The sequence below is a fragment of the Ascidiella aspersa genome, chromosome 5 (genome assembly GCF_963924565.1).
Source record: "Ascidiella aspersa chromosome 5, kaAscAspe10.2, whole genome shotgun sequence".
In the NCBI taxonomy this organism is placed as follows: domain Eukaryota; kingdom Metazoa; phylum Chordata; class Ascidiacea; order Phlebobranchia; family Ascidiidae; genus Ascidiella; species Ascidiella aspersa.
This window is the reverse complement of record NC_139451.1, coordinates 19,225,290-19,238,522: the sequence shown is the minus strand read 5'-3', so window position 1 is coordinate 19,238,522 and position 13,233 is coordinate 19,225,290. Positions and strand designations below refer to the sequence as shown.

At 40.7% G+C, this 13,233-nt stretch overlaps 1 protein-coding gene across 5 annotated transcripts in view; it reads right to left on the bottom strand.

The window, feature by feature from the left end:
• The window catches only part of LOC146145236 (uncharacterized), a 57,208-nt gene that overhangs the window by 5,615 nt on the left and 38,360 nt on the right, over positions 1 to 13,233 (bottom strand). For all 5 annotated transcript variants that reach the window (XM_083390336.1, XM_083390335.1, XM_083390337.1 and 2 more), the window contains 7 exons: positions 10,723 to 10,900; positions 7,736 to 7,860; positions 7,112 to 7,218; positions 6,549 to 6,688; positions 5,027 to 5,133; positions 4,726 to 4,847; positions 550 to 596 (listed from right to left, as the gene is read on the bottom strand). In XM_083390336.1, coding sequence (XP_083246462.1) covers positions 550 to 596; positions 4,726 to 4,847; positions 5,027 to 5,133; positions 6,549 to 6,688; positions 7,112 to 7,218; positions 7,736 to 7,860; positions 10,723 to 10,900 — 826 coding nt within the window. The remainder of the gene's footprint in view (positions 1 to 549; positions 597 to 4,725; positions 4,848 to 5,026; positions 5,134 to 6,548; positions 6,689 to 7,111; positions 7,219 to 7,735; positions 7,861 to 10,722; positions 10,901 to 13,233) is intronic.

The following is a 13,233-nucleotide window of genomic DNA, read 5'->3' as shown; positions in this document are numbered from 1 at the left end:
AATCAGTACTAAAAATACGTTATAGGGTTGCTAAAACTAGTGTAGTGTCCCATTAAAAGGACTGCAATTGATGCAATCTATCGATAAGGTCGTGAATTGACAAAGCCCTGGTTTGGAGAACTTTTCTTTATTAATATATTGGATGGGAGCCGACATCCGATGCCAATTGAAAGTATCAGTAGGCTACCATTTTCATACAAGGGTGGTGTCAGCCATACTACGATCCAGCTGCTTTCCACTTATAGATTTAGATAATCGTTTTCCGAAAAAGCATATTAACAAGAGTTACAATTAACCTACGCGAAAACATTGCAAATTTTATTTGCTTATGTGGTGTTCGTTAAATGACGTCAATTGGTATCGGACCGGCGGTGGTGTTTCCCCCCAATGATTATCGGACTAAACTACGAAAGTATCTTACATCCTTACATATAAATTTCTTAACTCTCACACCGTTATAAGTCGGCCATGTCACGTCGGTGCAATGAAACGAAAAAAACGAAAGTCTAATTTATTGGAAATTACCACAATCCTGAAATAAAATCTAACCTTGCTCGGCAGGTTGAACACTTGAACTGGTCGATGCGCCAGAAGACCTGGCAAAAATAATGGGGAATAAGTCGGGAGCAAATCTCAGATAGAAATGCGATTTATAGCAAGTCATTTTCCCCACGAGTTATATCAAGGACGGTTGCTAAAATGTCCATATAGGATAAGTAGTAAGGTAAGAAAAACCTATACAGGCAGTTTCAAAATTAAGTATAATAATAATAATAATAATATTTCACAAAATCCATCATTAAACCTTTCCTGCCTATTTCATTTCTTTCAAACAGGGCCTGAAAAAACTAGAGCAGTTTGTTTGCTTTTTGTTTGAGCGATAAACGTTTTATTTCTCATCGGTACGAACACAAACAAAAGACGTTTTGTACAAAACGCGAGAAATCAAACAAAAACAACAGTGTGCGAAGTGGTGTTACGTCATAATCGAGGAGGACAAGCAACAGTGAACGCAAAGAAAAAATACAACCGAGGCTGCCGTTATCTTTTGAACTTTTAACTTAAGTTGAGGGCTTAATTTATTTAACAAATCTACCTTAAATTTAGAGCAATTTCAAACCAGTGGTGGATACGAATGTTGCCAGTATAGGTAGAAAAACTAAATTTATCTTCTTTCTTTTTAAAATTTTGTAATAGGGCATCAAAAACATGTCTGTAGCGCCTGATTATTCATACCGCTGTATTAAGTAGTGTCCAGCACACAAACTCACATACAGAATAGTAATAGGGTATGTTTGGTAATAAAGTAACATATAGGCGTAATGTATTGAAGTAAACCGTCTGGATTGGAAAAGCGGCGATTATTTCAATAAATATGGACGGGCGAGTTCATATTTTAGCGGTGTAGTTCATCGCCGAACAAAAAATAAAACAAATACGCTGTCGATTATTAATATAGATTATAACAAATACGCCGTCGATTATGAATAAAAAAGTTGTTAAAAAAGGACTTAATTAGAATATTTGATCACTCAAAACCAAAAGCAAAAGAAAAATCACAATTTAGAAAATATTTAACAAAAACGATATTTCATTATTGGATTCAGTGCAAACATAAAACTATTTACTAAAAATACCACTAGATAGCATAAACATTAACGATCAGCTATTAATAGGAAACGGGAAAATGCTTTCGGTGCTGGATTTATGAGATTTTTGTGCAAGTTGGTTTTAACTTTTAAACGAACATAGTAAGAATCGTTCACGCTTCGGTCAACACAAATTGTTCAACAACAGCGGACAGTATAAAACTAACACAGCAAAAGCACCGATCTTCACGTATTATATCGCCAACAAAAAGCACAGTGGGTGTGAAAAGAAACAGCAGTCATCGTCGTGTAACTGTGTGCGCGTAAAAAACGGCGACACGTATAACAATCGTGCGAATCGCCCGAGTTCGTTCACTCGATTACATTTCTAGCAATGTAGTACGTGTTTTTTACCGAACGCGACAAGCAAGCACTATATACAGAGAGTACATCACCGCACTACGCCATAGACTAATCTGGATGTGGGCGACTAGAAACTTCTGGAATATCTAGATATACGACTGAGATAAGATCGCCAATGATACGCAGTGGAATATTGTTTAAAATAACAAAATATTCAAACACACTTTTACAGCATTTTTTTCTATTTACAAGCATTTTTTCTTTCTGTAGGCGTGCGTTGTGCACATAAACGGCGAGTTCGAGACAATGCTGAAACTAGTAAAAGAGCCATGTCTTAAGCGGATTTTTAAAGTAATATTTGGAGCGAGTGGCTGGTATTTTTTTTCTATGGTTTCGGGCAACTGAAAAATGGTAAAAAGGGCTATTAAGCTGAGTAGGCAACGTTATGGGGTTGGTATGATTGCGGCACATCGCTAAATGCATGTTGCGCTGGTATGACAGGGCGCCCGCGGACGGCAAAATATATATAGCAGCATACTGAAGGGGGACAAGTGAAATGAGATAAGCTCGGAGGGACATTGGGGAAAACGCGACAGCTTTGGCGGTCTTGGACAAGTCCAAGTCCGGCGGAAACGAGACAGCGCAGTTAATGTCGCGAACGAGCACTTGGCAGTAGTGATCCACATAAAGCAAGCTTATTCAAGTAAATTAAGCCAATTTCACGCTTAAATCACCGAGCCGAAGCACCGATACCGTTATTCGACGTTTTTCTAAATTATTAATTAATTACAAGTCGGTTTCACGGAGCTATCAAGGCACGATTAGTTTGCTCACAAAGAGTATGGACAAAAAAGGCAACATAGTTCTATTGTACAGAAACCGCAAAAAATAAGTGGGCTTTTTTGGCAGGTTGAACGCTTTTTCGCATATACGGGAGATTTTATGTATTAAAAACAGGAGCCTCCAACGGGGAATAGCAGCGTAAACAATTTCGGGGTGTCTAACAGTCAGCATTTGTGTGTGAATGGCAGTTCAACGAGTGCAGGAAGGGGGGCTCTTTTGGGACCCCGGTGGGGGCCGAAATACAGGGTCTGGTTACACGGGTGACAGACGGCTACGGAAATCGTGGCGCGAAGTTGTACCGGCCTGAGAGAGACATTTTAAGTAGCAGTAGTCGCCGTTACTTTGAGTTCAAAGCGAATCTCACCTAAAGCACCAGCATATAAGACACGCGCACATGTGCATACATGAAAAAAGAGCACCGTTAAAAAAATACAAGTAAAAACACGCATCGGAAAGAGGCACTGTTAAAAAGAGGTGCATCAAAAGCGGTTTCGGCACTGAAACTAACCAAATTGGGGAGAATTCGAGTGATTAAGTCACTTTGCACGGAAGGCAGATTTTTCTTTGAACAGATTTCAAGAATTTTGTCAGTTTGAAGTTCCAAAACCGCTTTTGTGTGTGCATCAGCCTAGCATGAAAGATAAGCTAACACAGAAGGGACAAAGCCCTACTATACGCACAAGAAAAAAATGAACTGCAGAGAAAACGAGAGATAGCTGGAACGTTATACATTCTTCAGAAACAAAGAAACAAGGGTAAAAATATTAAACAGATGGGAACGCCAAAGAAATCAGGAACTTTAAAACTATAAGCTTAAAAATGAGCTTTTTTATGTTGTTCGAGGTAAAAAAATTAAAACAACCCCGAAAGGTCGCGTTCTACAAAATTTAGAGCACACAATGTATCAATAAGTTTTAGACTTTTAGCCACATGCATTCGAAAGCAGGAAAGTGTTGCATGTAAACACACACGTTTCTTTCGACTGTATGTAAATTAAGAACTGGTTGTTATCACATGAGGCCACAGGTGTATCAATAAACTGGTTTGTGAGACGTTTTTGGGGGGATAAGAAACGACTCTATTGTGGATACACCGGCGTTAATTTCGCTTTCATAGCTGAGGCGAGAACACCGCATATTTAGTGCACCTCTTAAATTGCTTTTTGTGCACGATGTAAGTTTTCGAAGTTTTCTTGACGCCAATTTGAAAGATTTTGCTTTTGCTTTAGAAAGACGACGATGACATCGCAGGTTTACGCGGGAACTCTTTCATCGGGATCTGAGGTTCCATTTTGAACCTTTGGGGGTAAGGGTAAGAATGGGTTTGGGGTGATGGCAAAGTTTTGAAGGTGAAAGTTCGCGTAAATATAGGGGAAATCGAGAAAGCATGCATAGGAAAAATAAAAAGGTCCGGAGAAAGAAAAACAACAACAAAAACATGGTTAGTTTTGATGACCATTTGAAAGTACGCAATGATATTTTGTCAATTGTGATGTTATCTTTTTTTTTCTTAGCGTTTATGACGCAGGCATCGCGTCGTGCTGAACGAACAAGCATGTCAAATTTCAAAGAGCCACCAAAACTCAGTGGAAAGTGCTAAAAGTAAATACTTAAAAAACCAAACAAAAACAACGGTGATAATGAAATTAAAATGTGTAACCAAAATATCGAAATCAAAAGATCAAAAGCAAACAAAATGCTCGTTTGTTCAGCACGCCTGATTCTAAAAACACCTGATCTTTTCTCTCCAGGTACGATCTGAACTTGACGATTATGTTACAACTATTAGTTGTCCCCGAAAACTACTACACACTTATATAGTGTTAACTTGCTGGCCGTGTCTTAAAATTTAAACACTGAAAACCTTATGAAAATTTACACTAAACGTTATTTTTTGTTTTAAGAATACAAAAATATAAGGGGAAACTTACAGTTTTGCATGTTCTTCTTCCTGTCTTCTGTAAGCTGCCACTTGGTCGGTCCCAACGTAATCCATCAGGTCTAGCGCTTCTTTCAGGCGCTTCAGCATCTCGTACTTCTCACGACCGCGAATCTGTAACAGCAATCAAACGTTATGTCAAATAGGCAAGTTTAAAATGGCAGTGCCAACTTTAACTACCCTACAACAACCCACAAGTCCCAGTACCACTTAAAAAAACACTACCAAAATGCCGTCCAAAGTATGAATTACCTTTTTTTCACATGGTGTCGTTACAATTTTCTAAAACTCACCTTAAGAGTGAATTCTTCCTGATCGCCATTGGCCTGGGTGAGTCTCCGCTTTTTATTGCTCGGAACCGTCTGTAGGATTTCCATTGTGCCCTGTAGGTTCTTGAAGGCTGTAGGGAAAGGAACTGTGTTTAACGAGTTGTACGGCTGGACATCATCAATATTGGTTGAAGAATGATAGAAAAATCGTAATAAGAATATCAAAGCCCATACAGAAGTAGGTATCATTTTGAACGTTTCGAGCATAATGTTGAAAATGAATAACGATTTGTTCAAAACGTTCTAAAATTTAGAATATAAATGATACCTACTTCTGTATGGGCTTTGATATTCTTATTACGTCTTACTACAACCTCCAACCATTATGCTCCGATTAAAAAATCAATTTTAAATAGTTTGTCCGCCGTAAAGGCGATCATATACATGTTGCGTACCAAATGAAAAAAAAATAATAATTTTAAAACTATTTGACATATGTAAAGTGTATACGGCTTGTGCCACTAAAACGTGCACAAAAACAACAAGACGTAACACAACTGCAAAAAAGGTCAGTCATAACTGCACGAGCATATGTGAAAGTACAGCTGTCAATATTTGTTCGCCAGGCGCGTTACGGCTCTGAATAGAAAGCAAAACCAAACAAAACAACCTTGTTTGTTAACAACGAGCAACTGGGCTCGCTTTAATGAGCGTGAAATATTGTCCAGTCATGTTGGCGAAATTCGCACGCTATATATGCGACAGCAAAAAGCATGCAAAACGGCCAGCTGCTTTTGAATGCTGTTTTGTTGTTTTGGGGTTGGTTTTCACACTCACACAGCACCTGTTCCTAGGCACATAGCGTTCAGTTTAACTGGGGCGAGGTTTGAATCACAACAGTTGCCGTTGACGACGGACAGTGCCCATTGTTACGTAACAAAACGCCCTACTCCCGGGTAGAGCGATTCCCAAAGCGTGGGACGTGCCAATTAACTAAGCTCGAGGTGAAAAGACGAACAAAACGGGAACAAGGGACAGTAATTTGACGGGGAATACCCGTATTGTTGTTAAGCCCGTCCCAACCTGGCTCAGGGTCGTATCATTAAGAATTTGTTTGGATTTGAGGCGAAGGCTCAATTTAGACGACGTGACATTTCGCCTATTGTTGGCTTCCGACTTCATTCGCAAGCTGTAATCTGCAGTTGCGGGTGCGGAAATATATTTAGTCGGGAATTCCTATAATGAAATGCCTCACGCGATTTTACCTGGTCATTTCGTTCTGTTTTAGACGTTGTAAACTACAGCTTTCAAAATTACTGACACCCTTTGTGGAAAGTGAAGATTGCAAAATTGAGCAACGTTTTTTCTATAGCAACCCTTAACATGGATTACACAGTAAACAAAAACATGTTAAAACGTGCAAATCCAACGCTAAAAGGTAATGAAGCTCAGACCATGAAATGTGACTTATGAAATTTACAGATATAGTTCGTCCACAAGCTTGTCGCAATATCGAGTTTAAAAGTACACCGAAATCGTGTCTTACGTCTTTTGCTGGAGCCATCAACTGGCCCGTTTTGGTGGTGGGGGCTGGTGTACCGCTGTTTCTTCTCCTCTTGTGACCTGTCCCGACCAGGGCACGAACAAATACGGACCTCCACTACGCGGCGCCCCAGTACCTGACCACTGAGAAAACAAAAAAACTTTATTTGACCTTGGTAAATAATTTACTAAAACTTAAAATGAAGTGTTAACGTTTCGCAAAAACAAAAATCCATAAAACAAAATTCGTTCACAAAACTGATTTGAAGCTAAAACATATGAAAAAACACTGAAATGGAGAGGTTAAGATGTTGATAAATTTACTCGAATAGCTGAAACCAACAAAACACCCACGTTTAATTGGATTAAAAAATTGTTAGAATGATTTGTTTTGTCGGTGATAAATAACAAGCGTAAAACAAAGTTCGACGCTTGTTAATTCAGTTTACATGGCAAAAAAACCTGCCGTTTTGCAACGGTAGTGCATTGGCAGCGGTTAAACACCTTGGCAATTTGGCAGGGTCGAATTAAAAACCAAAGGTTAAAGATCAAAAAGGGAAGACTTACTCGTATTCCAGAGTGAAGACGGTTAGAAGCGGTCTCCGGTTAATACCTCCTACACAGCTCGACAAGCACATAAACTTGTAGAGGATTGTCGTGAATTCGGCACCCACCTTTAGAACAGAAATAAAACAGCGTTTAAGGTGAGCAATGTACTGCATAGAAGCTGGCCAGAGGGGCCTTAGACGACTAGATAATTTCAGTAAACTAATTTCAGTTTTAAAGTTTAAAAAGGATATGCTATAAAACATTATAGCTCATATATATTTACCATTCACAATCTTATTAGAAAAATTTGCGATTTAAATTAAATTGATTGTAAATAAATAAATGTAATTCTAGTTGAAATTCGTTTTTTAAAGTGTACGGTTCTAATTCTAAACCAACATTTTTTGGAAAAAAATGAAATGCTCTAATTTTACAAAGCTAAAATAAATCTAGATATCAAAGTATACTACCAAATATTTTAATGTTGAAAACGATTAGGCTACCGCTGCACGCCATGAAACTATAGCATCAAATCGATCTAACGCGCATGTTAGAACGAAATATTTTTAGATGAAACGCAAATAAAAAAGGTATTTAAACAAGGAATGGTCTAGGGACCTAAATGTCGACCCTATCCAATACCTGAGGGCGTTCGTAAAATACGGACACACTCTCCCGTCCATCTTGGGGTGCTACCTCGTAGCGGACTTGCGTGTCGTTGGGCATCTCGGCGCGGATAAGGTGGCTCGACTGCAGGTTGTAGTTGACTAGAAACAAAGAAATGCAGAGGTTTGACACTTTGTCTATGTTGTACGAGTGATTTGGGAGAATTAATAAATAAAAAAGTACGATTTTAAAACTTGCGCCTTCTTAACACAGCCAAAACCTACAACTGATAACGACGTTTGAAATATGTGTGTCATAACGATGTATATTGTATAGCCTTAAATTATAAGGATGTCTGCTGGGTACGCAAATATACTGAATATATATATAAACTGTGTTACGAGGCATAACATTAATTAAAAAACATAGCTCGTGTTTTTTTATTAAGATTACTAGGACTACATATAGTGTTTTGTAAGCCCATAAAATTAAAGCAGTTTTGTCCGAAGTCTTTGCAAAAAATCTCGATTTTATTTAGATGATGTTTTTTTAAGTGTTGAAAATACCGCCTGGCGTCACAACGCCAATAACTTGCCTTTGAGCGAGTTCCCATAGTAGACGTTCACGATTCCGACGACACAAACAAACTAAACAAAACAGAACGCAGGCGGAACAAAAAGCAAAACGGCGACTAATAAAAAAAAAAACTTTTCCCCAAGCGCCTCTTTTGCGCAACAAAAACACGGGGGCGACGTGATTTTCACACGTATTCGAACGAGAGCGGACGAAAAACAAGACAAAAAAAGGCCGGGGAAGGCAAACCGGCGTCAGCGGACATGTTTTCTTTTTGCCGGACGTCGCTTAATATATACAGACAAGACGGCACGGCGTATGTTATTATATCGGGTCCTTTATGCCGCAAAGTACGGGGCGCCAATGACGGGGAGCACAAAAGGCATTGAAAGGCGAACCTATATTATCTGTCCTGCCAGTTTTTATCAGCACTTTTCCATGGGGTTCCCTAAAAAAACTCGGGAATGCCGTCTCTCTATCTACAGGGAAAGCGTACAAATTGGGGCAATTTTTGCGTACATACAATTTTCCGGTTTCGTTTGGCGGATAGTTGGCCCGGCGCGGAAAATTACTGTTCTGTCGCTGCTCTCCGCCCGTGTATTTTCGCGTGAGAAAACGTCGCCGGGGCTATTTTATCGCTTATATAATCACACGCTTTCACATTGTAGGGACTTGGGCCGAGTTAATATACACGGTGGGGGCACTTTTCATTGTCACTACAAATTTAGATTTGTGCTTTTGTCCGCTAAACTTCAAATGAAATGGCATAATTTGTCAAACTGCAAATACCATAATGGCACCAATTTAAAATAACACTGTGGATATTATGGGTATTATTAGACTGTGGAGTTTGTAACCAAGGCCAGGCGCGACTTAATTGCCCAGAAGCTCACTGAACAGTTTTGTCAAAACCTAATGATAATTGCGTGTGGAGCAATTTAAGGTAGACGGGATGATTTTTAAACGACATTTCAAAAATCAAAAAACATATTCAAGGCAAATCAATTTCCTTATCGTATACGATGTATTTAACAGGCGCTCTTAAGCAAATCAATGGGTGAACTAAACGATGCTACGGCAAGAAAAACCACGGAACCTAACCGACAGCCCAAAGCGAGGCGACACCGAGACGATTCTCAGGTACTCAAGAGCAAGCGATCCCATAACTCACAACAGTAGCGCCGCTACGAGTGGCAATATATTTATGGATTATTTAAAACACGTCGCGACGTGGACTTATGACGAAACGCCGACTTCCACCGTCATTCCCAGGCACTCGAAAGCGCGGGTGAAACTTGATGGGAGCGAAGGTAGAGCCGCTTAAACCAACACCCGCCAGAATCGCCTGTACCGTACTTGGGCAAATAATTTCCTTTTGGGGGGGTCGGCTATATCGCTACAAGTTGTCGTTTTGCTGCGCGACGACCACTTGTATCGGTGGACGCTAGTTTAGCACGAAGGTTTCGTTGTTGTCTTAACGGAGACCACTTTCCGCATCGGGCCACTGTTTGTTCAACGGTCACACGATTTCTTGTCGACTCGGATATCCAACCTGAAGCTTGTCACCTCAAGTGGCGGCCCAAAAAAGTCCGGTTTGATGTGAACTTTGTTCGACCAGCTTGGTGATTGCGCACTACCATATGGCTAATACTTTAAAAACGTAATGTACCCTATAGCGAATGCTTATTGTTGTTTTAAGTCGGACCACCTTTAAAAGTACGGACAAGGCCGTTGCGCTGTGGGGTCGATGTAGCTAAACACCACTATACGCGTTTTACTTCAACACACCGGGCACCTAATTGACGTGGGAAGTTCTCACGGTACAAAATCGTGGGCAGACCACGCAAAAGCTTGTGCTGGAGTCCAAATGTTGCTTACAACCCCCGGGAAATAACGCGCGCTCGAAAAAGGGAAACTTGTGGAAACCTGGCATTGTGTTTGAGTGGCGCTCTGCCGTTTTGTGCTGCTAAGTAATGGCAACAGGCTTATACAAATTTCGGCGCCAGCTTGGAATCCGGGGTCGCAAGACGATTGGTTTTGCGCTTTTCATATAAACGATGAATATGGTACCCTAAAGCAGATTGTTTCTGCATCTTGCAAAGACCAACATTACATTCAAGCATTTCTATCTTAGAGCGAATTTTTTACCCAATACATAAAAGATTTAGCTGGTATCGGTGTGCTACCGGCATTTCGAATACTTGGTATATCTTAGCACAATCCTTTATTTAATATTCGAATTATGAAACATATGAACCAACAACTATGAAACACGAAACTAACAATTATGAAAACATAATTCATAAACGCAATGTGCATAATCTGTGATCAAGCCCTTCTTAAAAAAATCCTGTTCACGAAAATCCTGCTTAGGCCGACTGATTTCGGTATGTCTTTCTGGAGGCATTAAATTAACCAGCAATTAATAGTTATTTTTCCATATTACTCACCCTCGTCTGGAATCTTGTGGTTGGGGCAGCGGGTCGCCACATCGGTAACGTGTTCGGGCCGTTTGAAGACCGGCACCGCCCTGATGATGCAGTTGATGGGCGCCGGACGATCGCACTTGAACTTGATCGGGCAGGTGACGTTCATTTTCACGAAGAGCTTGTTCAGCGAGTGCGAGTACTACAGGGAAAGGGCAAAATTCAGGGCGTGAAATATTGCGTCGGCGTGAAAAAGCGAGACGGCGCAGGACTTAACTATAGGTACAGCAGAAAGAAATGTACTGCGTTTATTCCTTTAATAACATTTTCTAACAAAACATCTGGAAATTATTTTACGGTGATAAAAGTTTTCTTTTTGGACTCCTAATACAACCCAAGGAAACAAAGTCGGGGTGAATTTCGATTTAATGCCTATAAAGTGGTATATTTTAACGTCGAGGTTTGATGGGAAGTGAGTATCAAACTAAAAAAAATAGATCGTACACTATACAGGAAAACAAACCTTAAACAGTTACTTTTTAACAGAGCGCTCAAGTGCGGACAAAAATGGCAAATTGTACCAATACTTCACCAAAAAAAAAACGCGGCGAAATCCACCACCCCGAGATCCCTGCAAATCGAGCCGGTAGTTTTAATCACGCGACAGATATACCGGAGAGATATTTTTGTCAGACGGATTAGACGCCTTATGAACGGCTTCGAGGGAGTTATGGCGTGGGTTCAAAGGCGCTTAAGCGCGGGCGGCTATTTGCACAAGGCGCATCTTGAGCATCTTCGAGTATCCTTTACCATTGGCGACGCGGCCTATTCACCGAGATCTTGTTTTGTTTGACGTGCTTTGAACGCGTGTTGCTCGGTGGTGGCCGGTGCCATCTTTCATTGTCTTTGCAATGATTCTGGTGCTGCTGTTTTGGGCGATTATCATCACGCTCGATGACCGGGAAAGTGGGCTATGACCAACATAAACCTCCCCTCCCCTAATCATTCCGATCAAGCGTTAACTGTGCTCTGTCCACGTGTCCCGTATCAACAGTAAATTTGCGACGCAAGCGGTTGGCGTCATTTAACGCGATTTTGGTGCAGCTGCATATAACAATCGAAAACGAAAGTCAGGGAAATTTTTATTTCAATGATCTAGGTTTCGTTGGAGGTTACTACGTTTAACGGATTGGCACCTTTATTAAATGAAACAATGTTTCGATGTTGCGACAAAGAGGTTTATGACACTGTAGTAAAAACTTTTTCGCGCTCATCGGTCACAAACATAATTGCAGTGCCCGAGAAAACATTCTTATTGATGTTTACATGGACAATTTACAACTCGTTTCTTGTCCATTTTCCTTCGCGTGTGGCGGTCTGCGTATTAGGCGCCCGGATTTTGCGGATTTAAAACAACAATTCTTCGATATGCCTTTTGGGCGATCGACAAGCACTTCAAAGCAAAATCGTTCGACCCCTTCCCTTTGATGTCCCAAAACAGAAATGGGAAAGCTTTATATTGCGATGTTGTCCCGTATGTCGTTTAACTGAACTATCCAAACCCTCGGTTTTGAAGTTCGAACTAACTACATTCGCACACATCGGAAAATAAACCTATAAACTTTATCATTGAAAAACGGAAGATAATAAGCCGTAAAAATCAATATGGTACTCCCGAGCAAGACCAGCGAAAATGGAATTGTTGTCGGGGCAGATAGTGTTTATAGCTTATCGTTTAACAGTGACTATAACCGTTTTAAGCACTAGTCCTAATAAGTGCCGAAAACACGTTAACGAACAAGTGATTAAAATATGCTGTCAATCAATCGCCGTGACGTCACGCGTCCAGAGGCGCCGCCCTGGCTACTCGCGATCGTTGCACCGCCGTTAAATCCCTGGGCTTCGTACGATACCTGGTCGGCCGCGGGGGCCATTAGCGGCGCCACCCGCCCGCCATTGGTCGCGTGTACCCAGCAGGCCGTCGGTTAATCCCCGGGGATAATCCCCTCGGACCCCCGGTGCACTATTTAGCGCCTATTGTCTGTGGCGACGTCATCGCCCTTTCTTGCCGCAAGGTTACTTTGTTGCCGAGCGCGCTCGAATTCAATTTGCGGGATTTTTGCCCGAAGACTTGCGCGCTAATTTGGGGATTAAAGGTGATTTTGTTTGCAGAACGACGAGGCCACAGGTCTTGGGGAATTTTTTAAAACGAGAATGCTCAAGTACATATTGGCAACGTAGGAGGCTGACATTATCTACACCAAATTTTTATTTACCCAATTACTATTGTGACGCATTAAATGAGTAGGTTAGCGGCACAATTTAGACAAGCCAAAAAGACGACAAGAAAAATAGTTTAAATTTAAAACGAGTGCGCCTATGACACTCAGTGTTTACAGGCGAAAGATTGCTACTTAAAAGTCACTAAAGTAACGAAAACTTGACATATCGCACTTTAAAGGGAAATGACAAATGCCAAGGTGTGAATCGGGTTTCATTTGTTGAAATATACCCCATTCACACAAACGAGTTAAG